This window comes from Siphateles boraxobius, unplaced genomic scaffold (assembly GCF_051911475.1).
Source record: "Siphateles boraxobius isolate OS27281-9 unplaced genomic scaffold, OSU_SipBor_1 13, whole genome shotgun sequence".
NCBI lineage: Eukaryota > Metazoa > Chordata > Actinopteri > Cypriniformes > Leuciscidae > Siphateles > Siphateles boraxobius.
This window is the reverse complement of record NW_027508733.1, coordinates 8,029,967-8,052,034: the sequence shown is the minus strand read 5'-3', so window position 1 is coordinate 8,052,034 and position 22,068 is coordinate 8,029,967. Positions and strand designations below refer to the sequence as shown.

At 36.4% G+C, this 22,068-nt stretch overlaps 1 protein-coding gene across 1 annotated transcript; it reads left to right on the top strand.

Annotated features, from left to right (window-relative positions):
- Positions 1-2,277: 2,277 nt before the first annotated feature.
- On the top strand, positions 2,278-17,398 carry LOC143735226 (uncharacterized). Its single transcript, XM_077225322.1, has 8 exons — positions 2,278-2,414; positions 7,878-8,213; positions 12,508-12,837; positions 13,238-13,363; positions 13,498-13,529; positions 14,695-16,541; positions 16,661-16,756; positions 16,846-17,398. Exons 1-6 carry the CDS (start codon positions 2,279-2,281, stop codon positions 14,803-14,805), a joined length of 1,071 nt encoding a protein of 356 aa, XP_077081437.1. The 5' UTR covers position 2,278; the 3' UTR covers positions 14,806-16,541; positions 16,661-16,756; positions 16,846-17,398.
- Positions 17,399-22,068: the final 4,670 nt, after the last annotated feature.

Here is a 22,068-nt window from a genome sequence, read left to right as displayed (position 1 = left end):
CTCCCTCCCTTCCGAATACCGCATGAAGTTGTGGAGAACACACGTCGCCTTCACACACTTCTCCGCAACTTCAGGGTGGACCTCGATGAGGCGGCGGTACATCCTCCACTGTGAGGAGAGGATGCCAAAGGCGTTCTCCACCACCAGCCTGGCTCTGGAGAGGCGGTAATTGAAGACACGCCTCTCTGGAGGAAGCGTGCGTCCAGGGAAGGGCCGCATGAGGTTCCTCCGCAGCGGGAACGCCTCATCAGCCACGAAGACATGAGGCTGGGGTCCTCTGTCTTCAGCACCAGGTAGAGGGTGGTCAGGAGGCAGATGAAGAGTGCCAGCCCGGAGAGCCTGTCCAAAGGCGGAGTTTGCCAGAATCCCACCGTCACTGGTTCTGCCGTACCCCCCAACATCGATCACCCGGAAGCGATACTTCGCATCCACAACTGCAAGCAGAACGATGGAGAACGTTCCCTTGTAGTTGTGGAACTGGGATCCTGAGTTGGGGGGTGCCTTCAGCACCACATGCTTCCCATCCACCGCTCCAACGCACAGAGGGAAGTTCCACCGCTCCTGAAATCCCTCTGCGATGGACCTCCAGTCATCGGTGGTGGGCACAGCTATGTAGTCCTCCACAAGGCAGTCCCAGATGGCAGTCACTACCTGGGCGACGATCTGGCACACTGTGGAGACACCAACCCGGTAGCTGGACGCTATTGTCCTGAATGAGTCCCCAGTGGCAAGAAACCTAGAAAACATTGTTATAAATATTATTACACATTATTACATAAGTACACTTGTAGTTACACATTAAACTATACAATCAACAGGTATACTATTAAATGGTTTATGGTATATTAAAATGGCAATAATCAAGCATGACATATAGACAATAATCAAGAACTACATATTGCTTACAGATATATTTAATTTCTAGGTTAATGTCTGTATTTGCTCATAACGGTGGTTATAGCAGTTAACTCAGTATCACTAGAAAGATTACTGTGTTTATACAGAGAAACATGACAGTATCACGTATGCCAAGAATATTTTAATGTCTAGGTTATAGCAGTTAACTCAGAATCTCTATAAAGATCACTGTGTTTATACAGAGAAACATGACAGTATCACGTCTGCCAAGAGAATATTTATGTCAGTTAACTGAGTATCACTAGAAAGAGCGCCAACCGTACCACAGTTTAAAAAAAACATTGATAGCATATGTTAGCATATTGAATATTCTGTATTTAAAATATCATATACATTTACTAACCGAAGACAGATGGACAGGCGCTCCGCAGCCGGGATAGAGCGCCTGTAGTTGGTGTCCTGGAGGGTGATCCTCGCTCCGATGCGGGACAACAAGTCATCAAACTGGGCGCGGGACAGGCGGAAGTACCGCTGAAAGCGGCCGTCATCCAGGCGCAGCTCCTGGAGCAAATGGTGAAACTCGCCGAACTGGGTTCGCCTCCGAAGGGTCTGGTGGACCCAAATACGGAGATGATGATCCCTACGGCGCTGTTCTGTTCTCCAGAGCAAATACAGAGCGGTGACTCTCTCGATAAATGACCGATCAACAACAGACATCTTGTAAAAAGATGGTCGCCAACGGGGTTCGAAACTTTTGCCTCTGACGCGCGTGACGCGCGTAAATTTCGCTTCAAACTTTTGTTTTTTACGCGCGTCAGTTTCACTCTTGACACGCGAATTAACACAAAGTGGTCAAGCGTCAAACTAGACGCGGTAGACGCGAATTTGACGCGCTATTCGCGTGCGGTGTGAATGCACAGTAACAGATTTGTGATTTTATTTTTTATTATTTTTATTAATATTAATAATTTTATTGAATGACGAATTCGAAAATGATCACTGGTAAAGGTAGTAATATAAAAAATAAAAATAAATAAATAAAAAACGCTGGCTGGCAGCAGGCCAAATTAGTCGCCAGGCCACTGGGAAATCTCCTGGTGCTCCCGATGGCCAGTCCGGGCCTGCTAGTATCTAATGAATAAGTACTAGTATCTAATAAATAAGGACTAGTATCTAAAGAATAAGCACTAGTCTCTAAAGAAAATGCACTAGTACCTAAAGAATAAGCACTAGTAGCAAATGAATAAGTAAGCCTACTAGTACTTAATTGAATAGATACTAGTATCTAAAAAATAAGTACTAGTAGCATGAAAATAGAGACTAGTAGGTTTAAATGATTAAATGTTAAAACGGCTTGCCATAGGCGGCTACTCCCTAGCCGATTCCAACACATTTTACTTTCACTTCACGTTAGCCGTCGATGGAAAAAGGAGGAACGGCAGACCAATCTTGTGTATCTCAACCTTCATTTATTTTTATTTTATTTTTTTATTTTTGGGGGAAAGCGGTGAAGATGAAGCTTCCCTCTGCGTTGCTCTGGTGTTTAATCGTCCATGGTAAGACATTTAGGTTTATATCTCTTTTCCGGCCAACGGTGAAAACCGAAAGTACTAGCCTGTTGTTTTCTCGTTTCCTTGTATTGACGGGGGGAAAAAAACACGTATCATTTGTATCTTGCAGTGTCTTTTACTTGACCATTGTTACATAAGCAGTAGTTACAGTAGACACTTCGTCCAAAAGCAAAAGTGGCGTATTTAAGATTTGCATCAGCTCTAATAATAAATAGCCTACGACAGAAATGCATTTATCGATTATATTTTGCTGTGTGTGTTTTCCCTTACCATGACAAAAAAAAGATATACACAACTGCTTATTGTCCACAAAAACAAGAACGACGTCATGCATAGCGGTTTAATCAGTCTCATGGGGCGTGATTGAAAATGAATGAAAAACATGGAATAGATCTCTGTATGGCATCATTCCAATTTTCGTGTCGTGAGTAGATCTACATAGTGCAAAATACATTGAATAGCCTACAATGTTATGCTGTGCATATAGGCCTCTGCTATGCATAAAAATGTAAATTTAGGGTGGAACTTATGTCCCATTTGTACCTAAAAAATGCGTCCAGTCGAGATCTCTAGATCGCTCAAAATATCAGGGATTCGGCTTTTGCTTTCTACAGTCGACTTTTTTTTGTTGTTGCTTATGTCCCGCTTCCTCGCATGCCACCATTTCGGTCTGTCATATACAGGGTCCTTCTCAAAAAATTAGCATATTGTGATAAAGTTAATTATTTTCCATAATGTAATGATAAAAATTAAACTTTCATATATTTTAGATTCATTGCACAACAACTGAAATATTTCAGGTCTTTTATTGTTTTAATACTGATGATTTTGGCATACAGCTCATGAAAACCCCAAATTCCTATCTCAAAAAATTAGCATATCATGAAAAGAGTCTCTAAACGAGCTATTAACCTAATCATCTGAATCAACTAATTAACTCTAAACACCTGCAAAAGATTCCTGAGGCTTTTAAAACCTCCCAGCCTGTTTCATTACTCAAAACCGCAATCATGGGTTACACTGCCGACCTGACTGCTGTCCAGAAGGCCATCATTGACACCCTCAAGCAAGAGGGTAAGACACAGAAAGAAATTTGTGAACAAATAGGCTGTTCCCAGAGTGCTGTATCAAGGCACCTCAGTGGGAAGTCTGTGGGAAGGAAAAAGTGTGGCAAAAAACGCTGCACAACGAGAAGAGGTGACCGGACCCTGAGGAAGATTGTGGAGAAGGACCGATTCCAGACCTTGGGGGACCTGAGGAAGCAGTGGACTGAGTCTGGAGTAGAAACATCCAGAGCCACCGTGCACAGGTGTGTGCAGGAAATGGGCTACAGGTGCCGCATTCCCCAGGTCAAGCCACTTTTGAACCAGAAACAGCGGCAGAAGCGCCTGACCTGGGCTACAGAGAAGCAGCACTGGACTGTTGTTCAGTGGTCCAAACTACTTTTTTCGGATGAAAGCAAATTTTGCATGTCATTCGGAAATCAAGGTGCCAGAGTCTGGAGGAAGACTGGGGAGAAGGAAATGCCAAAATGCCTGAAGTCCAGTGTCAAGTACCCACAGTCAGTGATGGTCTGGGGCGCCATGTCAGCTGCTGGTGTTGGTCCACTGTGTTTTATCAAGGGCAGGGTCAATGCAGCTAGCTATCAGGAGATTTTGGAGCACTTCATGCTTCCATCTGCTGAAAAGCTTTATGGAGATGAAGATTTCATTTTTCAGCACGACCTGGCACCTGCTCACAGTGCCAAAACCACTGGTAAATGGTTTACTGACCATGGTATTACTGTGCTCAATTGGCCTGCCAACTCTCCTGACCTGAACCCTATAGAGAATCTGTGGGATATTGTGAAGAGAAAGTTGAGAGACGCAAGACCCAACACTCTGGATGAGCTTAAGGCCGCTATCGAAGCATCCTGGGCCTCCATAACACCTCAGCAGTGCCACAGGCTGATTGCCTCCATGCCACGCCGCATTGAAGCAGTCATTTCTGCAAAAGGATTCCCGACCAAGTATTGAGTGCATAACTGAACATAATTATTTGAAGGTTGACATTTTTTTTTGTATTAAAAACACTTCTTTTATTGGTCGGATGAAATATGCTAATTTTTTGAGATAGGAATTTTGGGTTTTCATGAGCTGTATGCCAAAATCATCAGTATTAAAACAATAAAAGACCTGAAATATTTCAGGTGGTGTGCAATGAATCTAAAATATATGAAAGTTTAATTTTTATCATTACATTATGGAAAATAATGAACTTTATCACAATATGCTAATTTTTTGAGAAGGACCTGTACATAACGCAAACATTGGTCAAAATGCATTTCAATCTTTACCCTCAGAACCATAGATACATAAAGGCTAGATGTCTCGTCCGCGCTGCTGGCCAATGGAGGTCGACGTCCGCATCTGGCGGCCATCTTATCACAGTCAGCTCGCTCACTCATAACATTGTGTTTTAATGGTGCATGTACTTTTTAAATAACTCTAACTTGCTCAATTTTCGACCGATTTTCAAACGGTTTGGTTTGTTATAAACATCAGAGATGTAGTTATGACACTGCATACTTTTGAATAATTATAACCATGGACTTCCATGAAAATAACATTGAACAGAACAGGTGCAATAAATAAACACATGCAGAAGGTATTTATGTTAAATCAATAAATAGTCTACTAAAACTCAGTGTACAGAATGGCACCATATATAGATATACAGTATAAATACACACACACACACACACACACACACACACACACACACACACACACACACACACACACCTATAATAAAAAAATGAATTATTACATGTTTATTTCAACTTCTTCAGGGCTGGGCCATTTTCTAGGCTTATAAAAGTGTCATTTATTTGCAATAAAAAATTGGTACAAGATTCCCCTTATACATAAAGAAATGCTGCATGTTGAAGTCCACACCCTGTAGAGAGAACTACACTTACTGTGGAGGTATACACATGGAGGACAGAGATAAAAAATGATTGTAATTTAGACAAAAGATTAGTTGTCATCGTTATTTGTGTCAGTAAAAGCTAATTGAACATCTCAATTGTGGTCTCAGCCTTGATAACTTGCGCAAATAGCTGTGATACACAACTATGCTGCACAATTAAGTCGTTTTTCGAAAAGAAAAGCTGCAATTTCAACATGTTCAAGCATCCAGAATTATAGCCACGTTAATAACGTTTGTAAGAAACCAAACCGTCCAGATTTCAGCGAGATAAGAGTATTTGTGTTCGTGCTTACATCAGGCACCACAGAGCCCGCCAGAAAGCTTGCCTATGACAAGATGGCCGCCGGTGATTACGATACAGACTCCGCCGTAAAACATCTAGCCTTTATTATGTATATCTATGCTCAGAACCAGATGAGACAGAGCTTGCTTGCTTATCAACAGGGGCACATGGCTTATGAACGGCGTAAAATAAAAAAGCCCTCGTGTTTTCGTCTCGGTCGGGATCTGTGCGAATCAGAATCCATGACCTGCAAAGCTGGCACGTAGGGTATGTGTCAGTGTTAATCAATGACATAAAGGTGCTAGCAAACTAGAAGCCTTTCCAAGAGAACTTAAATATTTTTTTACTTACATATTTTTTTTTTTTTTTTTAACCTATGGCAATGAAAAGAAACTGTGGGTGTTTTTACCCTCAGGAGATTCAAACAGCAAGACTAAAAACAAGATTGTTTGGTAGAAAAACACATTATTGTCTCATCATTTGGTGGAAAGCACAATTAAAGCACCTAAATAAAATAAAAATTAGTTAGGGAAGGGGAATCAATCTATTATAAAACGTGAAAACATTCAATGATCCTCAATAAGGAATTACAATGCATGTACATAACAGCTAATGCTGTATATTTACTTGTTTACTAGTAGACAAAATAAGACAATTTACCCTGATCATCCAATTTGAAGTGCTTTTAATGTTTCTCTTGAGAATCAGTGAATGTTTATACCTTTTTAAATAGTTGTCTATTAGTTCCTCATTCTACCTCAGCTCAGTGTATGAATATATCTCAAAATCTTACAGTCACTGCTGTAATGGGTTTAATATGCAAAAGATGCTGGGAAACTGAGACATTTTACTGCTTAGTTCAAAGGGCATTATCGTCAACAAAAACAGTCATTGATCATCCAGGTAACAACACAGCTTTAAAGAGTTAGTTTACCCAAAAATTTATAATTCTGTCATTTTTTACTCGCCCTCATGTCTTTCCAAACCTGTAAGACTGTCGTTCATCTTTGGAACACACATTAAGATATTTTTGATGAAATCTGAGAGCTTTCTGTCCCTCCATTGACAGTCTATGCAACTACAACTTTCAAGCCCCAGAAATGTAGTAAAGATATCATAAAGTAATTCTTGTGACTCCAGTGGTTTAACCTCAGTTTTATGAAGCGAAGTGAGTCCTTTGTTTGCATTAAAAAAAACATAATTTACCTCTTTATTTACAAAATATTAATCTCAGATGCACGTTCACGCAATGTCTGCCCTTGTTGCCAACATTACAATAATCATGATGCTCTCGTGAACGTGCGTTGGACTAGTGTTGTCAAAGGTACCGATTTCGGTACCAAGTTGGTGCTGGAATTTAAAAAATGTGACTCAGCTCGGTTCAGCGGAATCGTAAACCCGTGTGTTCTCAAACGCTCCCAACGCTCTCAAATGTGTTGATCATTGTAGCCAATCACAGACATATCTGATGAGCATGTGAAAACATTGGGCATTTAGAGGTGTTTATGATTCCGTCAACAGTGCACAAAACGTCACATTTTTTAAATTTCATTACCGACTTGGTACTGAAGTCGGTACTTTTGACAGCACTGCGTTGCACTAATATTTAAGTGGTAAATAGTAATTTTTTTTTATTTTTTTTTTGCAATCAATATACCACTGAAGTAAAAAAATCTTCATTTGTGTTCAGAAGATGAACGTGAGTCTTACGGGTTTGAAATGTAATGAGGGTGATAATTTTCCTTTTTGGGTGAACTATCCCTTTAAGATTCAAGGCTATGTAAACTTTTGAACTGTTTCTTTTGTGTATATTAAGCTATTTTGTCTTGTGTGCCAACATTTGTTTTGTGTAATCGCTTTTTGAAGACAGTACCAAATAGAAAATAACATGTCATTTTTATGATCCCTCTTTGTTAAAATTAACATTGTGAATAATGTGAATTTATGAGCAGAACTGTATGTGAATCAGGATGTGGTTTGTATGATGTTCAGGAAGTTCTTCAAGATTGTCCATGAGACTCGTCTGATGTGAATGTGTGAATCAATGTTCTTCTGCTGTTTGTTTGCATGTTACATTTTGAATCTAGACAAATTTTCTACTTACTATCTTTATGATCTGTACAAAAATATTTTCACTGCACTTTCCTGCTGTTTAATTTGTTCAGCTCATAATGAACTTTTCATTTCTTCTTCAGGTGCGTCTGGTGTTAGTACAGACGGACTGTCAGTGTCAGTGATGGAGGGAGATTCAGTCACTCTAAACACTGGTGTTAAAACAAACCAACAAGACAAAATTCTATGGTATTATAATGGAATTCGCATCGCTCTAATCACTGGAGATCAGAGTAAGACCTGTACAGCTGTTCAGTGTAATGAAGATACTGAGAGATTCAGAGACAGACTGAAGCTGGATCATCAGACTGGATCTCTGACCATCAAGAACACCAGAAACACAGACTCTGGAGAATATACACTGAAGATCAGCAGAGGCAGCAGCGACAGTGAAAAGTTCTTCAATGTTACTGTCACTGGTGAGTCATTATGTTTAAAAGACTTGTACATTGCACACCCTCTCTATTTTCATTATATATGCTGCCTCTGGGATCTATTTTTAGAAAACATGGAGTGTCGTATCATTTTTACGCCGATGATACCCAAATCTATTTGCCTTTCAGAAAAAATGATCGATTGGCCATGACTGCTCTTTCCTCTTGTCTAGATGAGGTTAAATCCTGGTTATCTCTAAATTTTTTATCCTTAAATAAGGAGAAAACCGAAGTAATTGTTTTTGGCCCTTCTGAAAATACGAAATCACTTAACATGGATTTGGGGTCACTATCGACTTTTAGGTCCTCGCAGGCACGGAATCTGGGTGTTATCCTGGATGACTCTTTAAAATTTGATAAACAGATTTCTTCAATAGTTGGGTCCAGTTTTCACCAGCTCCGTCTACTTGCAAAAATTAAACATTTCCTTACTGATAAGACTTTGGAGATGGCAGTGCATGCATTTATCACGTCACGTCTTGACTATTGCAATTCGTTATACTGTGGCATTTCTTAGGCCCAAATTGCCCGTCTTCAGTTAGTTCAAAATGCTGCCTCAAGATTTCTGTTGAAAAAGAAGAAAAGGGATCACGCCACTCCACTTTTAAAGGCCCTTCATTGGTTGCCAGTGCAATTTAGAATACATTTTAAAATTCTTCTATTTGTTTTTAAATCATTGCACTTTCAGTCACCTGGCTACCTATCTGACCTGCTGCATCAGTATATCCCATCAAGAAGCTTAAGATCTGGAGAACAGAATCTTATTTTAATTCCACATTCGAGACTTAAACGCAGAGGTGACCGTGCCTTTTCGGTAATCGGTCCGCGCCTCTGGAACGACTTACCAGTGGAAATTCGACTGGCTCCGAGTTTGACCATTTTTAAGTCTCTTTTAAAAACTCATTTGTTCTCTTTGGCATATTAGGATTGTAGTATTGCCTAATATGGAAACCTTGTTGGACCAGAAACTGTATGCCTTATTGTGGATTGTGCTCATTTAATGTTATTTTGTTCTGTTCTTTTGTTGTGAAGCACTTTGGTCAGTCTGCGACTGTTTTAAATGTGCTATATAAATAAAGTAAACTTGAACTTGAAACTTGAAACATTTAAATCACATCATTAAATGGGTCGTATATTGTATATAATACTTTTTAATGTTCTCCTTAATATAATACTTCAATGTTTGATATCTCCTGGCTTTGAAACTAGATCTAGATCTGTGTCTGTCAAGAAGAGATGCTTAAATGAGAACACTAGTGTATTATTTATGAAGGGTATCTTTAACACCGAGCATATCTGCTGACTCTGTTGATTTTCTCCTTGATTCTTTTAACTCAAAAGTTAAAAGTGTAATTGATGATATTGCTCCTGTGAAAGTCAGGAAGAGTGGCAGACAAAAAGCACCTTGGAGAAACTCAACAGCAGTGCAAAATATGAAAAGACAATGCAGAAAAGCAGAGCGCATGTGGCGGAAGACAAAACTTGAAGTCCATTATAACATCTACAAAGATTAGAAGAATAGAACAAATAATAGAAATTGGATGACAATTATTCACATCAGATGAGTCTCCATGTTTGAAAAAAGTAGTAACTCTTACACATTTCCATATTAAGGGAACGAAACAAGTGGACAATGACAATTTAAATGAATCTACAAATAAAATACATTAATACATGAGCAGCAAATTTAACAAACCAGCGCTACTATTTGTTTTTAGATCATGAATAGCAGAAGACATTGACAGGAATTCTTAAAGGAAAATGAACTCTTTGGAATTAAAAGAACCTGTAGTGATATACAAATCACAGCACTGAGAACCACAGATAGAAGAGAAATGCTGATTAAAAGTTTGAGAAATGAGTAAAGGATTAGAAATACTTTCATTATTAAAAAAATGAAAATCCTGAGAAAAACAATCTTTATAATAATTTTTTGACTCTAACAGTCTTTATAAGAGCATGTTTATTAATTACATTTATAACCTCAGAATAAAGAATAAAAAAAAGAACTCAACAAATGCATCCTCAACAAATTAAATTAACTGAAACCTACCCCAATTTATATCAATTAGGTCTTGGAAACATCTAGATTAATATTTTTACACTGTATCTGTCTTATATTTAGGAGGAGAACTTGGAGTTTTAATTTTCCAGACACAATATATCACAGAGTGATCACTTAAACAATCTGAAATTACACCAGATTGAATTATCCTTTCAGGATTAATAACAAGTACTGTATCCAATCCAGCAAAGATAAAGAACGATAATCAACTCTGGTAGGCTCGTTGATTAACTAAGATTTAAACTACCAAATAAATGTATATAATTAACAGAGCAATGATCCAACCAATTACTATTAAAATCACCAAATATTATCAATTAATTGTGCTTCTCAAGAGAATTAATAGTTGACAGAATACAAATCATAGAATCATCAAGAGCACAGGGTGGCATACAAATATTACCTATAGTTAAATATTTGTTAGCATGAAAAGTAACTTTAATAAAACGGCACTCAAAAGTAACAGGATCTATTAGGATCCATTAGGAATAATGAATTCAGAAATAAGATTTACAGAAACATATGTGGCCACCCCACCACCTCTAGAACCTCAGTCAGATCTATAAAAATCAAAATCATTAATTTCATCATCAGAAATTTTACTACGTATGTGTAATTTGATCTGTATTCTGCATGTATGTTTGTCTGATGAATGAGTGTGTAAATCAATGATGTTCTTCTGCTGTTTGTTTTTCATGTGTTACATTATGAATCCCGATGAATTTCTGTACTCCCAATCTTTAGGATCTGTAGAAAAACATTTTCACAGCATTTTGCTGTTGTGTAATGTTGTTCAGCTCATAATGAACTGATCATTTCTTCTCCAGGTTCGTCTGGTGTTGATACAGATAGAGTGCCAGTGATGGAGGGAGATTCAGTCACTCTAAACACTGGTGTTCAAACAAACCAACAAGATGATATTAAATGGTATTTTAATGACATTCGTATCGCTCAATTCAATGGAGATCAGAGTAAGATCTGTACAGATGTTCAGTGTAAAGAGAGATTCAGAGACAGACTGAAGCTGGATCATCAGACTGGATCTCTGACCATCACAAACATCACAATCACAGACTCTGGAGAATATACACTGAAGATCGGCAGCGGTAGCAGCGACAGTGAAAAGATCTTCAGTGTTTCTGTCACTGGTGAGTCATTATGTTTAAAAGCAAGTCTTGTACATTTAAATCACATCATTAATGTGTTTATTGAATTTTTTTGCATTGACATCCAGAGGTATTTTTTTCTGTTTACTTGTAGAAACTCATTATTTTTCTTATAATTTACATTGTTGCAAGACCTGTTTTCACCCTCTCTCTTAACGCTCTGTTTTAGTTTTGGTTTAATTTAAACCTGCCATGCAAAAGTGTAGTCTGCTCTGATTGGTCAGCTGGCCCCTGTGTGTTGTGATTGGACCACATCTTAGAGCGTGTATCAGAAATGTAACACATCTTACATAACCTCTAAACACTACTGTGACTATGCCATCAGTTTTGCTTATAAGTTCACCCAAAAATTAAAATTCTGTCATTAATTACTCACTCTTATGTCATTCCAAACCATAATAATTTCGATCATTATCGCAACACAAATAAAGATATTTATGAAATCGGAGCGATTTCAGTCTTTCCATTAACAGCTATACACCTGACACTTTGACGCTTCAAAAAGTTTATAGATTGTTGATAATATGAATCGATCTGTTAAGTGCAATTTTTCTGAAAAAGTCGATCACTTTATATAATGAACAAATATTCTGTCATCATTTACTCACTTTCAAGTTGTTCCAAAACTGAATTTCTGTCTTCTGCTGAACAAAAAAGATGATATTTGAAGATTGTCGGTAACCAGACAGTTGATGGACATCATTGACTTCCCTGGTATTTTTTATTTTTATACTATGGAAGTCAATGGGAACCATCAAATGTCTGGTTACTGCCATTCTTCAGAATATAATTAAATCCATCAGTGTTTTGTTTAGTTCACCAGCGATCCAAAATACAGAGGTTTTTCATGTAAAAGGTTTATTGTATAAAGCGCTAGGCTATATAAATAAATGTGACTTGACTTAAAATGTAATTATAATCACAGAATGTGTATAAATATTGCTTTTCAAACTGAAAGTCAAAGGATGTTTTATTGCACAGTTATTTCATGTTGTGTGTCTTTCCCCCCAAAAAAAAGATTCTCAGCATCTGTTGTTTTGTGTTTCAGGTGTTTCTGCTGCTGAACGAAATGAAATGAAGAGAAAGACAGTGAAGGAGGAAGAATATGTTACTTTGGTTCCTGGTTTAAGAAAGAAACCAAATTATTTATTTACATGGTATTTTCATGACACTCTCATTGCTGAAATCACTGGAGATCAGAGTAAGATCTGTACAGATGTTCAGTGTGATGAGAGATTCAGAGACAGACTGAAGCTGGATCATCAGACTGGATCTCTGAACATCACAAACACGAGAAACACAGACTCTGGAGAATATACAGTACAGATAAACAGCAGCAGATTCAGCATCTTAAAGACATTTAGTGTTACTGTCCCTGGTACGAATATTTCATTCAGTGCCTTTTCACATGAGTAGTTTTAAAATGCAGTTTGAAATAATCCACTCAGTAAATGTTTTCAGCGTCGACCATCTCTATTACCTTTTACCTACAGATAATTGTCACATTGAGTTTTGTCACACATTGTACAATTATGTAGTATATTGTTAATATTAAAGACAAATGCACAATGTCAGTCAGTTTTCATGTGAACGCCGCCGATTTAGCTGCTGTTGCTGAAAAACCATCCAGATGCCGCCATTTATCAAATAAGTCGATATACAACTTTCTACTGAAAATAGAAAGGTGTAAATGTCCGTCAAAAGTATTGGTTGATTATAAGGAGCTGATTATCAGTTGATCTCTAGTAATAATGTCTGTGTGTCTTCATCTGTTCCAGATTCAGGTCCGTCTTCAGCTGTTAGAACAGGAATAAGTGCGGCTGTTGTTGTTCTGCTGCTCGTGACTGTGGGTGTGATTTACTATTGCCACAGGAGATCTAGGAAAAGGAAAGCAAGACAAATTGGCAAGTATTACATACTGCTGATTTGCGAAATGTAAAAAAGAGTTAATGTGCAAAAATAATATTTAATGAATGTAAAAGTATATATTTTTATTGTAATTGACCAAAGTAAGAGTTTGTTATTATTGTTCAAACAGGAAACGGGACAGTGAACAATAATAATCATCAGGTGAGATACTGTGAGCTCTGAATCTCTGTCTGCAAAACACTGACTTTACTACAGATTAACATCTGTTAGTAGTGTGTATCAGCGCCCGGTCGCATGAAAACCCTTTATTGAGTGTATCCCTAAGGAGGACCTTTCTTTACCTAAGTGTTTTATACTAAGCATTTCACGATAGTTTCTGGCAAAACACAGCAATAGGGAAGCAGTTGCTATAGTTTTGACATCTCCCATAAGCAGAACATAACCGACAGCTTACTTTTAAACATGATTAACTTACCAGAGTTGTATAGCTGTACTACAGTTTACTTATGGAGATTACTAAAGACAAGATTATAAAAGCACAAAGTGTCCTAAAAGACACAAATGACCTAAAATCCTAACACATTGTTTTCTGAGTGCACTAGGGGTGTGCAGTGGAGCCAACATCTGTATCTGTATCACCCTCAAAATTATTTGCATCTATCTGTATAAGGATACAACCGGAAGTAGGCGGAGCTTTACCTGGAAGTTCATACAATTACTTAAGAACACCATTATGTCTATGGTTTTACAGCCTATCGTTTTTCTTTGTCATCACTGAAAAAAAAATTCTTGTACTGACAAAATAATAATTGATAATTAAATAATTTCCGCAAGTCCATTACTCCGAGTTGCAGCTACCCCTGTTTCATATAGACGGTGCTTTGAGATGTAGTCCGGTTGTGCCTAAGACTATTTTCCCTATTCAGTTTTATAAAATATAAAATTAATAATTTCTAATAAAAAATGATCATGCAAGCAAGTTATTTTGTGGCAAATGTTAAGTGATCATTTAGTGACTGTCGAACACGGCTGTATGAATTCAAGGCGCACATTTTCATTAGGCAAAACTGCTTCTCTTTACCACAAGCAAGTCTTTTTTGAACCTCACTGAACAAATGTGCATGTGCAACTTAAACCAAATTCAATTAAAGGAGAAAACCTGTAGGTCTAGTAGAAAATGTATATGAGTCTGCTAAAAATCCTGCCGTTCCAAATAATTTCTATTAGATTACATTATATATGTCCCTAATCACCTATGTACTCACTGACTATACAGGCTGCAGGATACATTGTGTACATAACCTTTTTTTCAGTAATAATAATCCTTAACATTTGTTTTTTGTTTCTGTGAATCTGCTTCTTTCAGGAGAATGTTACAGAAGAAACGGCCCTTAATCACACTGGCAGTCCACCGGAGGCTGTTGCTAACGGGACGTCCCATAAAGAGCCTGAGAGTGCGATGAGAGAACACCGATGAGTTGATTGTGATTATTTATATTATAAATTAAATATATTTACAGAGAATAATGTTATTATTTTAATAGTGTCACTAAAAATGAACGAAGAGAAGTGAGAAAATGAAGACAAAGGAAATGGAAGAAGATCAGGGGAAATTCTCCTTACTCGCTCACAGCAAACAATAGTGTCAGGTTACCATATTATTTTCCTCTAAGTCGTGGAAACGCTATCATACGCTAATATTTTTTGTAGTTTCCGTTCACCACTATAGATGTTTTCTCAACCACGAGGCTTCTGAGAACAGTGGAAATGTGAAAAGGGTCCTTGACGTGCTCAGAACTACACAGCATTCAGAACAGGAGAAAGCCGCTAAGATGTTCAATGCTAAGTTCATAAGATGCAAGACGTATGTAAACGTGCAACATGCATATTTTTGATTTCAACTGAGAAGATAGTCAAACTTTAAATGTTTACATGTTCATTTTTGGTTCCTATTGATACGAGCATTTCAGATCTACACCACCCCTTTCAGTCTAATGGAAATTGGATTGATTGAGGTGTTTACATGAAGGCTTGTCAATCCATCTGAGACATCAGTCAGATTACTAACAGATCATGTGGGTGCATGTAAACGTGACCTCGACATATCATCTGTTTTGTTTACTTTCATTTATAACTGGCTAGGAACATAAATATGGTTTCAAGACTGACATTTTGGCCTAAAAATGGCATATTGCAAGATGCGAGTGCTCTTTACAGACTATTTTAATGCAATTCAGTCTTTACTATTGACACTGAATGCCTGATTATGTTACATTTTTACAATTGTAGCATTGTCATCTAGGCTACACTATCAGGGAATGTTAATCTCAGAACTCAGATAATGTTCTGGAAAGGTTCTCAGGGTTATTCCAGTATCAGTAATAGAAGTAATGCTCTCCACATGTTAGCACAAAAAACATACATTGTTCATGAAACATTTTTGTTTTGTGAATTAGTTCTCAAACATTTAGAGGTTTGTCTAACATTTTTTTAAATGTTGCTACTTGTTTCAGAATGTTCATAGAAAATTCAAAACTAAAAGTCTTATAATGTTTGAATGAAAAAAGGGAACAGATCAAATAAGATTCATATAATCAGGAAAAAAAAATGATGCTGGACATTTTGAACATTCTGAGAATATATAAAAAAAAATGTTTTCATAACTTAATGGAAGTGTTAGCAAAACATTCTTTTTGTTAGCTGGGATAGAGACACATCTATGTTTTGGTGCTGAACAGCTCATTTAACCAACAAACATCCCTTGTTCAACCAGCTTTGTTAACTCTAAACTAGAGTTTTTTTACTGGGAATACTTGAAAAAATATGCATTGTGTCCTTGATCAAACTCTGAATCTCAGAACTGAACCTGTAAAAACTGCACTGAAAGACACTGTGAATTGTGAATTGCAGCAGCTACAAAAATGACAAATGTCTTTGTAATGTATTGTATTGTATATTATATTCCACAACTGTTGATGGCTGCTGCACGAGCATCTGAAAAGTGTTCATGGAAAAACATTATTGTTATTACAGATTTAAGATGTTTTCTGCTGAATATTTTCCCTGTTGAAAATTGAAAAAAAGAGAATTTTCTTTGTTACAAAAAAGTGTAAAGTGCATCATTCTGCCTTTTGTAAACATTGCTGAATAGTTTTTTACAGTGAAGTTCTTGTATTTGATGTGAGGAAGATGGAGACCTGTGGGGCGTTCAAGGTGAAGAATACTGTGACATTATCCCTCTATTTACCTTAATTTTGTCTGTTTCAATTCTTAACTTTTTTCAGTTTGATTTTATCATGTAATTATGTTTTCTTGATGTGTTTGTATTGTAGAATATATCACTGTGTGATGGAAATGATCATCTACACTGGTCAGTTCGGTCTCTACCGCCACATTTCCAGAAGAGCTGCAGAGAGAAGTTAGAACAGGTAAAGTATGTCCGACTTGTTTTAAACATTATCTGTTTGTCTGAACAATGGAAAAGATTTCTAATTGTGCAAATCTCTCTCTTTCACAGGTTTATAATGTGTTATATCAGATCTGTTTCTAGAACTGAAGCTCCTTCTCAAAACTCCTCTGAATCAAAAACACAACATCATTAAGAGGCACATTGTGTGCTTTGCACGTTTGAAGAATATAGAATATACAGGTGAAACCCTAAAAATTTGAATATTGTGCAAAAGTCATAATTTTGATGAGCTTCTGAAAACCCCAAATTCAAAATCTCAGAAAATTAGAATAGTACATGAAATCAATAAAAAAAGGATTTTCAATACAGAAATGTCGACCCTCTGAAAAGTATAATCATGCATATGTATATAGTTATATATAATAAATATATTAGTTTCACCTTTTAATTTGAATTACTGAAATACATGAACGTAATTTTTCGAGTTTCACCTGTATATAAAGCTTATTTATTGTTTTCTTTTTAAATTTGCTTTTAAAGAGAAAAAGTGCCTTAAACTTGAGCCTGCAAACACATTTTCTATCAATGGAAATGAACTTGAAAGATCTCTGTTCATGTGATAGATGCCATTAAAACAGATTATGATCATAACTGCTGAAAACTGTGAATTTGTCATGATTTTCGAGATCATTGTGTGTCTGTACATTTAACACTCTCCATCTTTAACCTTTACTCAAGCTGTTCAACTCTATCTTTAGCAATATATACACAATGTATAATCAAATGTCATTTTAAAAGCTTTATATATCATGTATATTATATTGGATGAAAGGTTAATTTGGTCAATTAGCTCCTACTGCAAAATCTTGTAATTTCATCATTGTGGGCAAATAGTGTCTTTCTACATTTACACCATTCATGTATAGTATTATATAAGATGTTTCACAGTCACAGATTTTTTGAAGGATCTTAAATCATTTGAGATGACACACTACTGTCTCCCGAAATACACACAACTTACATCAAACACAAACTTACATTAATGCCACTTTCTTGCAAAAACCGTTTGTCCACCAAACCGATAAAACAACATTTGTGTATAGAAATGTAACATATAGATGAGATTGCAGCTATTTTGAGCTAGATATATACAGATAATTGTTAAAACTATAACAAAGCAACTATTGAAGATTTTCAGGGCCCATTTCATTACATCAGCCCATCTCTAAATATCCCAATTAAACGTCCCCATCATGACCCTGCTGTATGTCCACTGATCATTAAATCTAGAACGCTGAAACCGGCTGAAAATAATATTAAGTTGTATATCACGCTTGTCTCCATGTCAGACTGAGGTTGTTGCGGGAAGTTTCTATAGTGAAATCAATGGCCAATGGTTATTCGGTCCACATAATCTTCCTCTTTAACTCTCTGTAAAAGAAAAACAAAACACATCACAAAATATAATAAACAGAACAAAATAAACAGGAAACATTTTCCACAATATTTCAGTGAAAATTGATTTAGTAATAATTATTGGCTGAAAAACCTGGGGGAAATGGATTTAAATAAACACATCCGAACTGTAATACGACCACCGTCTTAGTGCACACGCTTTGTATATTATTAGTAACCATTTCAGCTGTAACAAGCAGTCAGTACGGTTATTAAACCCCTTCTGTTTTCAAAATACATTCACTGAGACAAAAATGCGTTTGCCCGCCTATCTAAATAGGGGAGACGATCAATAACCCCTATTTCAAAAAACGGTGGCGTGTTCCTTTGAACATTTTCCTGGCTACTATATACACCTAGAAATGGTACTGTTCCCATTTAATTTTTTTTTTTTAACAAAAATGTAAGTTTTGTTTTTTTCCAGAGGAATATTTCCATAGCCCTGATGTCAATGAAGAAAGATGCTCAAAGCAGTGAGAGTGTGTAGTTACAGCATCTACCAGCAGGTGCTGGAAGGATAAATATTATACATACATGTTGCTCCTCTTCCTCATTTCTTCGTGGACAACATGATTTAATGAATATAAGGTTAAAATCAAGTCCTCAACTACACAGACGCTCCATCAACTTGCTTTCAAACCTTCACGGACCACTCCAATATGGCGGACGGCTTACCTATAGTGGCCCATTGAAACGGCTGCTAATGATGCATCTGATATGTGTGTGTGTGTACTGTATATGTATATATATATATATATATATATATATATATATATATATATATATATATATATATATATATATATATATATATACATATACAGTACACACACACACATATCAGATGCATCATTAGCAGCCGTTTCAATGGGTTACTGTATATATATATATATATATATATATATATATATATATATATATATATATATATATATATATTTAAAGAAAGCATGAAACGCCACTATGTCATCACTCTATAGTGCGTAGACTGCCCAAAATTACTTTTGAATTATACCAATGATGATGACACTAGAATGGATTGGGGGGGAAAAAAAGCTTTAATTGGAAGTGATTCAGTGTCAGCTCTGTACAGTCTCATGACAGATATGTCCAATAGTCATCAGGAGTTACTGTGTATACAATATTGACAATATACACAGGAATCAGGCAAAAATGCCTTGAGATTCAACTGATTTGGATTCCTGCTCATATCGGCATTGTGGGTAAGGAGAGAGTAGACAAATTAGATAAATAAAATGTTAAAAAAGAGAGCATTGAAACAATTATTAAGTTGTCAAAGTCTGAAAGAAAGAGTATGTAGTCATTAGAGAATGGCAACATCAGTGGGACAGGGAGACTAAAGGGAGACATTTGTATGTAATTCAAAATTAATTTGGTTCTGTGAAGAATATGGGGAGGGAATAGAAAAGAAGAAATAGTTATGACCAGATTAAGGATAGGTCACAGTAATTTAAATGGCAGGCTATAAATGAAAAGTAAGCACCCAACTGGATTTTGTGACTATTGTCAGGTTACAGAATCTATAGAACATGTGTTTATGAGTTGCAGACAATATGAAGAACAGAGGAAAAAGATGATGTAAGAATTAGGAAAAGTTTGAATAACAGGGACAGGAATTACTAAAGTGGTGAGAGCGAACAAAGCAGAAGAAGCATTTGCATTTTTTTAACAATGATATGAATGATGAAAATAATATGATGTAACTGGACATTACAGGAAAATAAACCCGGGAGATGGCAGTAGTGCAACACTTCTGGATGCAAGCTGCCGTTAAACCCTAAAGAAGAAGAAATTACTTTCTCTTAAAAGATAATTCAAAGCCAATACCTGTCTGGTTTGTTGTACAAAGATACTTAGAAAGTAATTTTCTTAATAAAATAATGATATTCACAGATGGTTCAAAGAACCCTAAAAATGGACATAAAGGTGCTGCAGTCTACATCCACAAAGTGGAAAATGCATTAAGAAAAAAACAACAGATAATCTTTCAGTTTATAGTATAACTGGTAGCCATGGGATTACAGTGGGTAAATGAATATAACCAAAAAAATGTTGTATAGTTGCATCTGATTTGTCTGCACTCACAAGCATAAAATCAGGGAAATCATGCAGGCCGGATATGCAAATTGAAATATATAAAATAATATACAGATTACATAGTAAAGGTTTGAGTGTATGGTTTGTTTGGGTTCCTGCACATGTTGGTGTGAAAGGAAATGAAGAAGTGGATATGTTGGCTTAACAATCTCTTAAATTACAACAGTATTTGCAGATTGCATTAAGTAAAGCTGAGGCTAAAGCAATCATAAAAGATCAAACTCAAACAATATGGCAGGAATTTTGGGATATTAATGATTCAGGAAGACATTTGTGTTGTATTCAAAGCTCGGTTGGCATGAAAAGGGAGATTAGTAAAAATCAAAGTGAAGAAAGGATTATCTCAATCGTCTAAGAATATGAAATACAGGGCTCAACAAGACACTTTATCTATTAGGTAGACATATAAATGGAATGTGTTTAGGCTATATTGCAACAAACCAGAATCTGTCCAACATGTGATGATGGATTGTTATGTAGCTATATGAAAAGGAAAGGAAGAAATTAAAAGAAGTAGGCCTACTTAAAAAAATTAAAACTAAACTTCACTTTAAAAAACATCCTTGGAACAGCATTGAGGAAAATACATATACAGTTAATGAATTTTTTGAAAGAAACAGGTCTGATGGAGCGAGTATAAAGGATATTGTTATTATAATTTTTTTTCACTACATTCTGCCAAATCTTCTGATCCACACTCTCGTTCAGTAGGTGGCGGTAAACACATAATAAGCTGGTTTGCCAATAAAATCATAAGATGATTAGGCTACTTTCTCTTTCGTGACCGTCGACAAGCAAGTGAAATGCCCGATCTCTCTTCTTTTTTATTATTAGTATGCTCGATCTCTGTTGTGTATCAAAATCTACATTGTTTTATGCGGGAAAGTGTTGACAATGAAGCTTCTCATTTGGTTGCCCTTATTCCTCTGGAGTTTACTCGATCATGGTAAGACTTTTAGGCCTAGTCTCTCTTCTTGTCGACGTTATTTTGTAAACTCTAATCGCTATAAAGGCAGTTTGACAGAAATGCATTCACGTTTGTATTTTGCAGTGTGTTTTTATTTGACCATTGCTAGACAGGCTTGTAGGTTACATCTCTTGTTTTGTATTGCACTAAATTTATAGTCGACAGAAATGTATTTATCCTTTGTATTTTGCAGTGTGTGTTTTTTCCTGACCATTATGGTTATTATTTTTTAACATTAGGCCTATACGATTTGTTCGTTACACAATCTCGGTTCTTGATGAAGCTTAACTTACGTCATCATCGCACTATATTGCGTATAGGCCTAACGTTACGCCCAGCCGACGCTGAAACCGAAAGTGCATGTTTTGTATCTGATTGCTTTATATTTGATAGGAAAAACATTTTCATTTGTATTTTGCTTTTTGTGTGTTTCACTTGACCATGGTTTTATTTGTTTGTCAACCCTTCGGCAAACCATAACGGCGATATGACGCATTTATGTTTTGTATCAGCTCTAATCTTATATTCGAAAGAAATGCATCTATCAGTTGTCATATACATACATATAAATACGAAAAAGCTATCTGTGCTCAGGTCGTATGATTTGGTATAGGCTAAAACGTGGCCTAATCTAAAAATATAATATGGCGTCATACCGTGAGTAGCCTACGCTTACAATGTAAATGAAAACATGTTATTTAATGTGTGAGATTCAAACAGCAAGACTAAAACGTCAATATGTGGTAAAACACATTCAATGTGGTGGAAAGTAGCACACTTCTAATAAAAGA

Excerpts from the sequence above, each read along its gene's own strand:
- LOC143735226 (XM_077225322.1), top strand. The coding sequence starts at position 2,279 with ATGGAAAAAGGAGGAACGGCAGACCAATCTTGTGTATCTCAACCTTCA. Across the intron at positions 8,214-12,507 it reads CTTCAATGTTACTGTCACTG|GTGTTTCTGCTGCTGAACGA; the intron begins GTGAGTCATTAT and ends TTTGTGTTTCAG. Across the intron at positions 13,530-14,694 it reads TGAACAATAATAATCATCAG|GAGAATGTTACAGAAGAAAC; the intron begins GTGAGATACTGT and ends TGCTTCTTTCAG.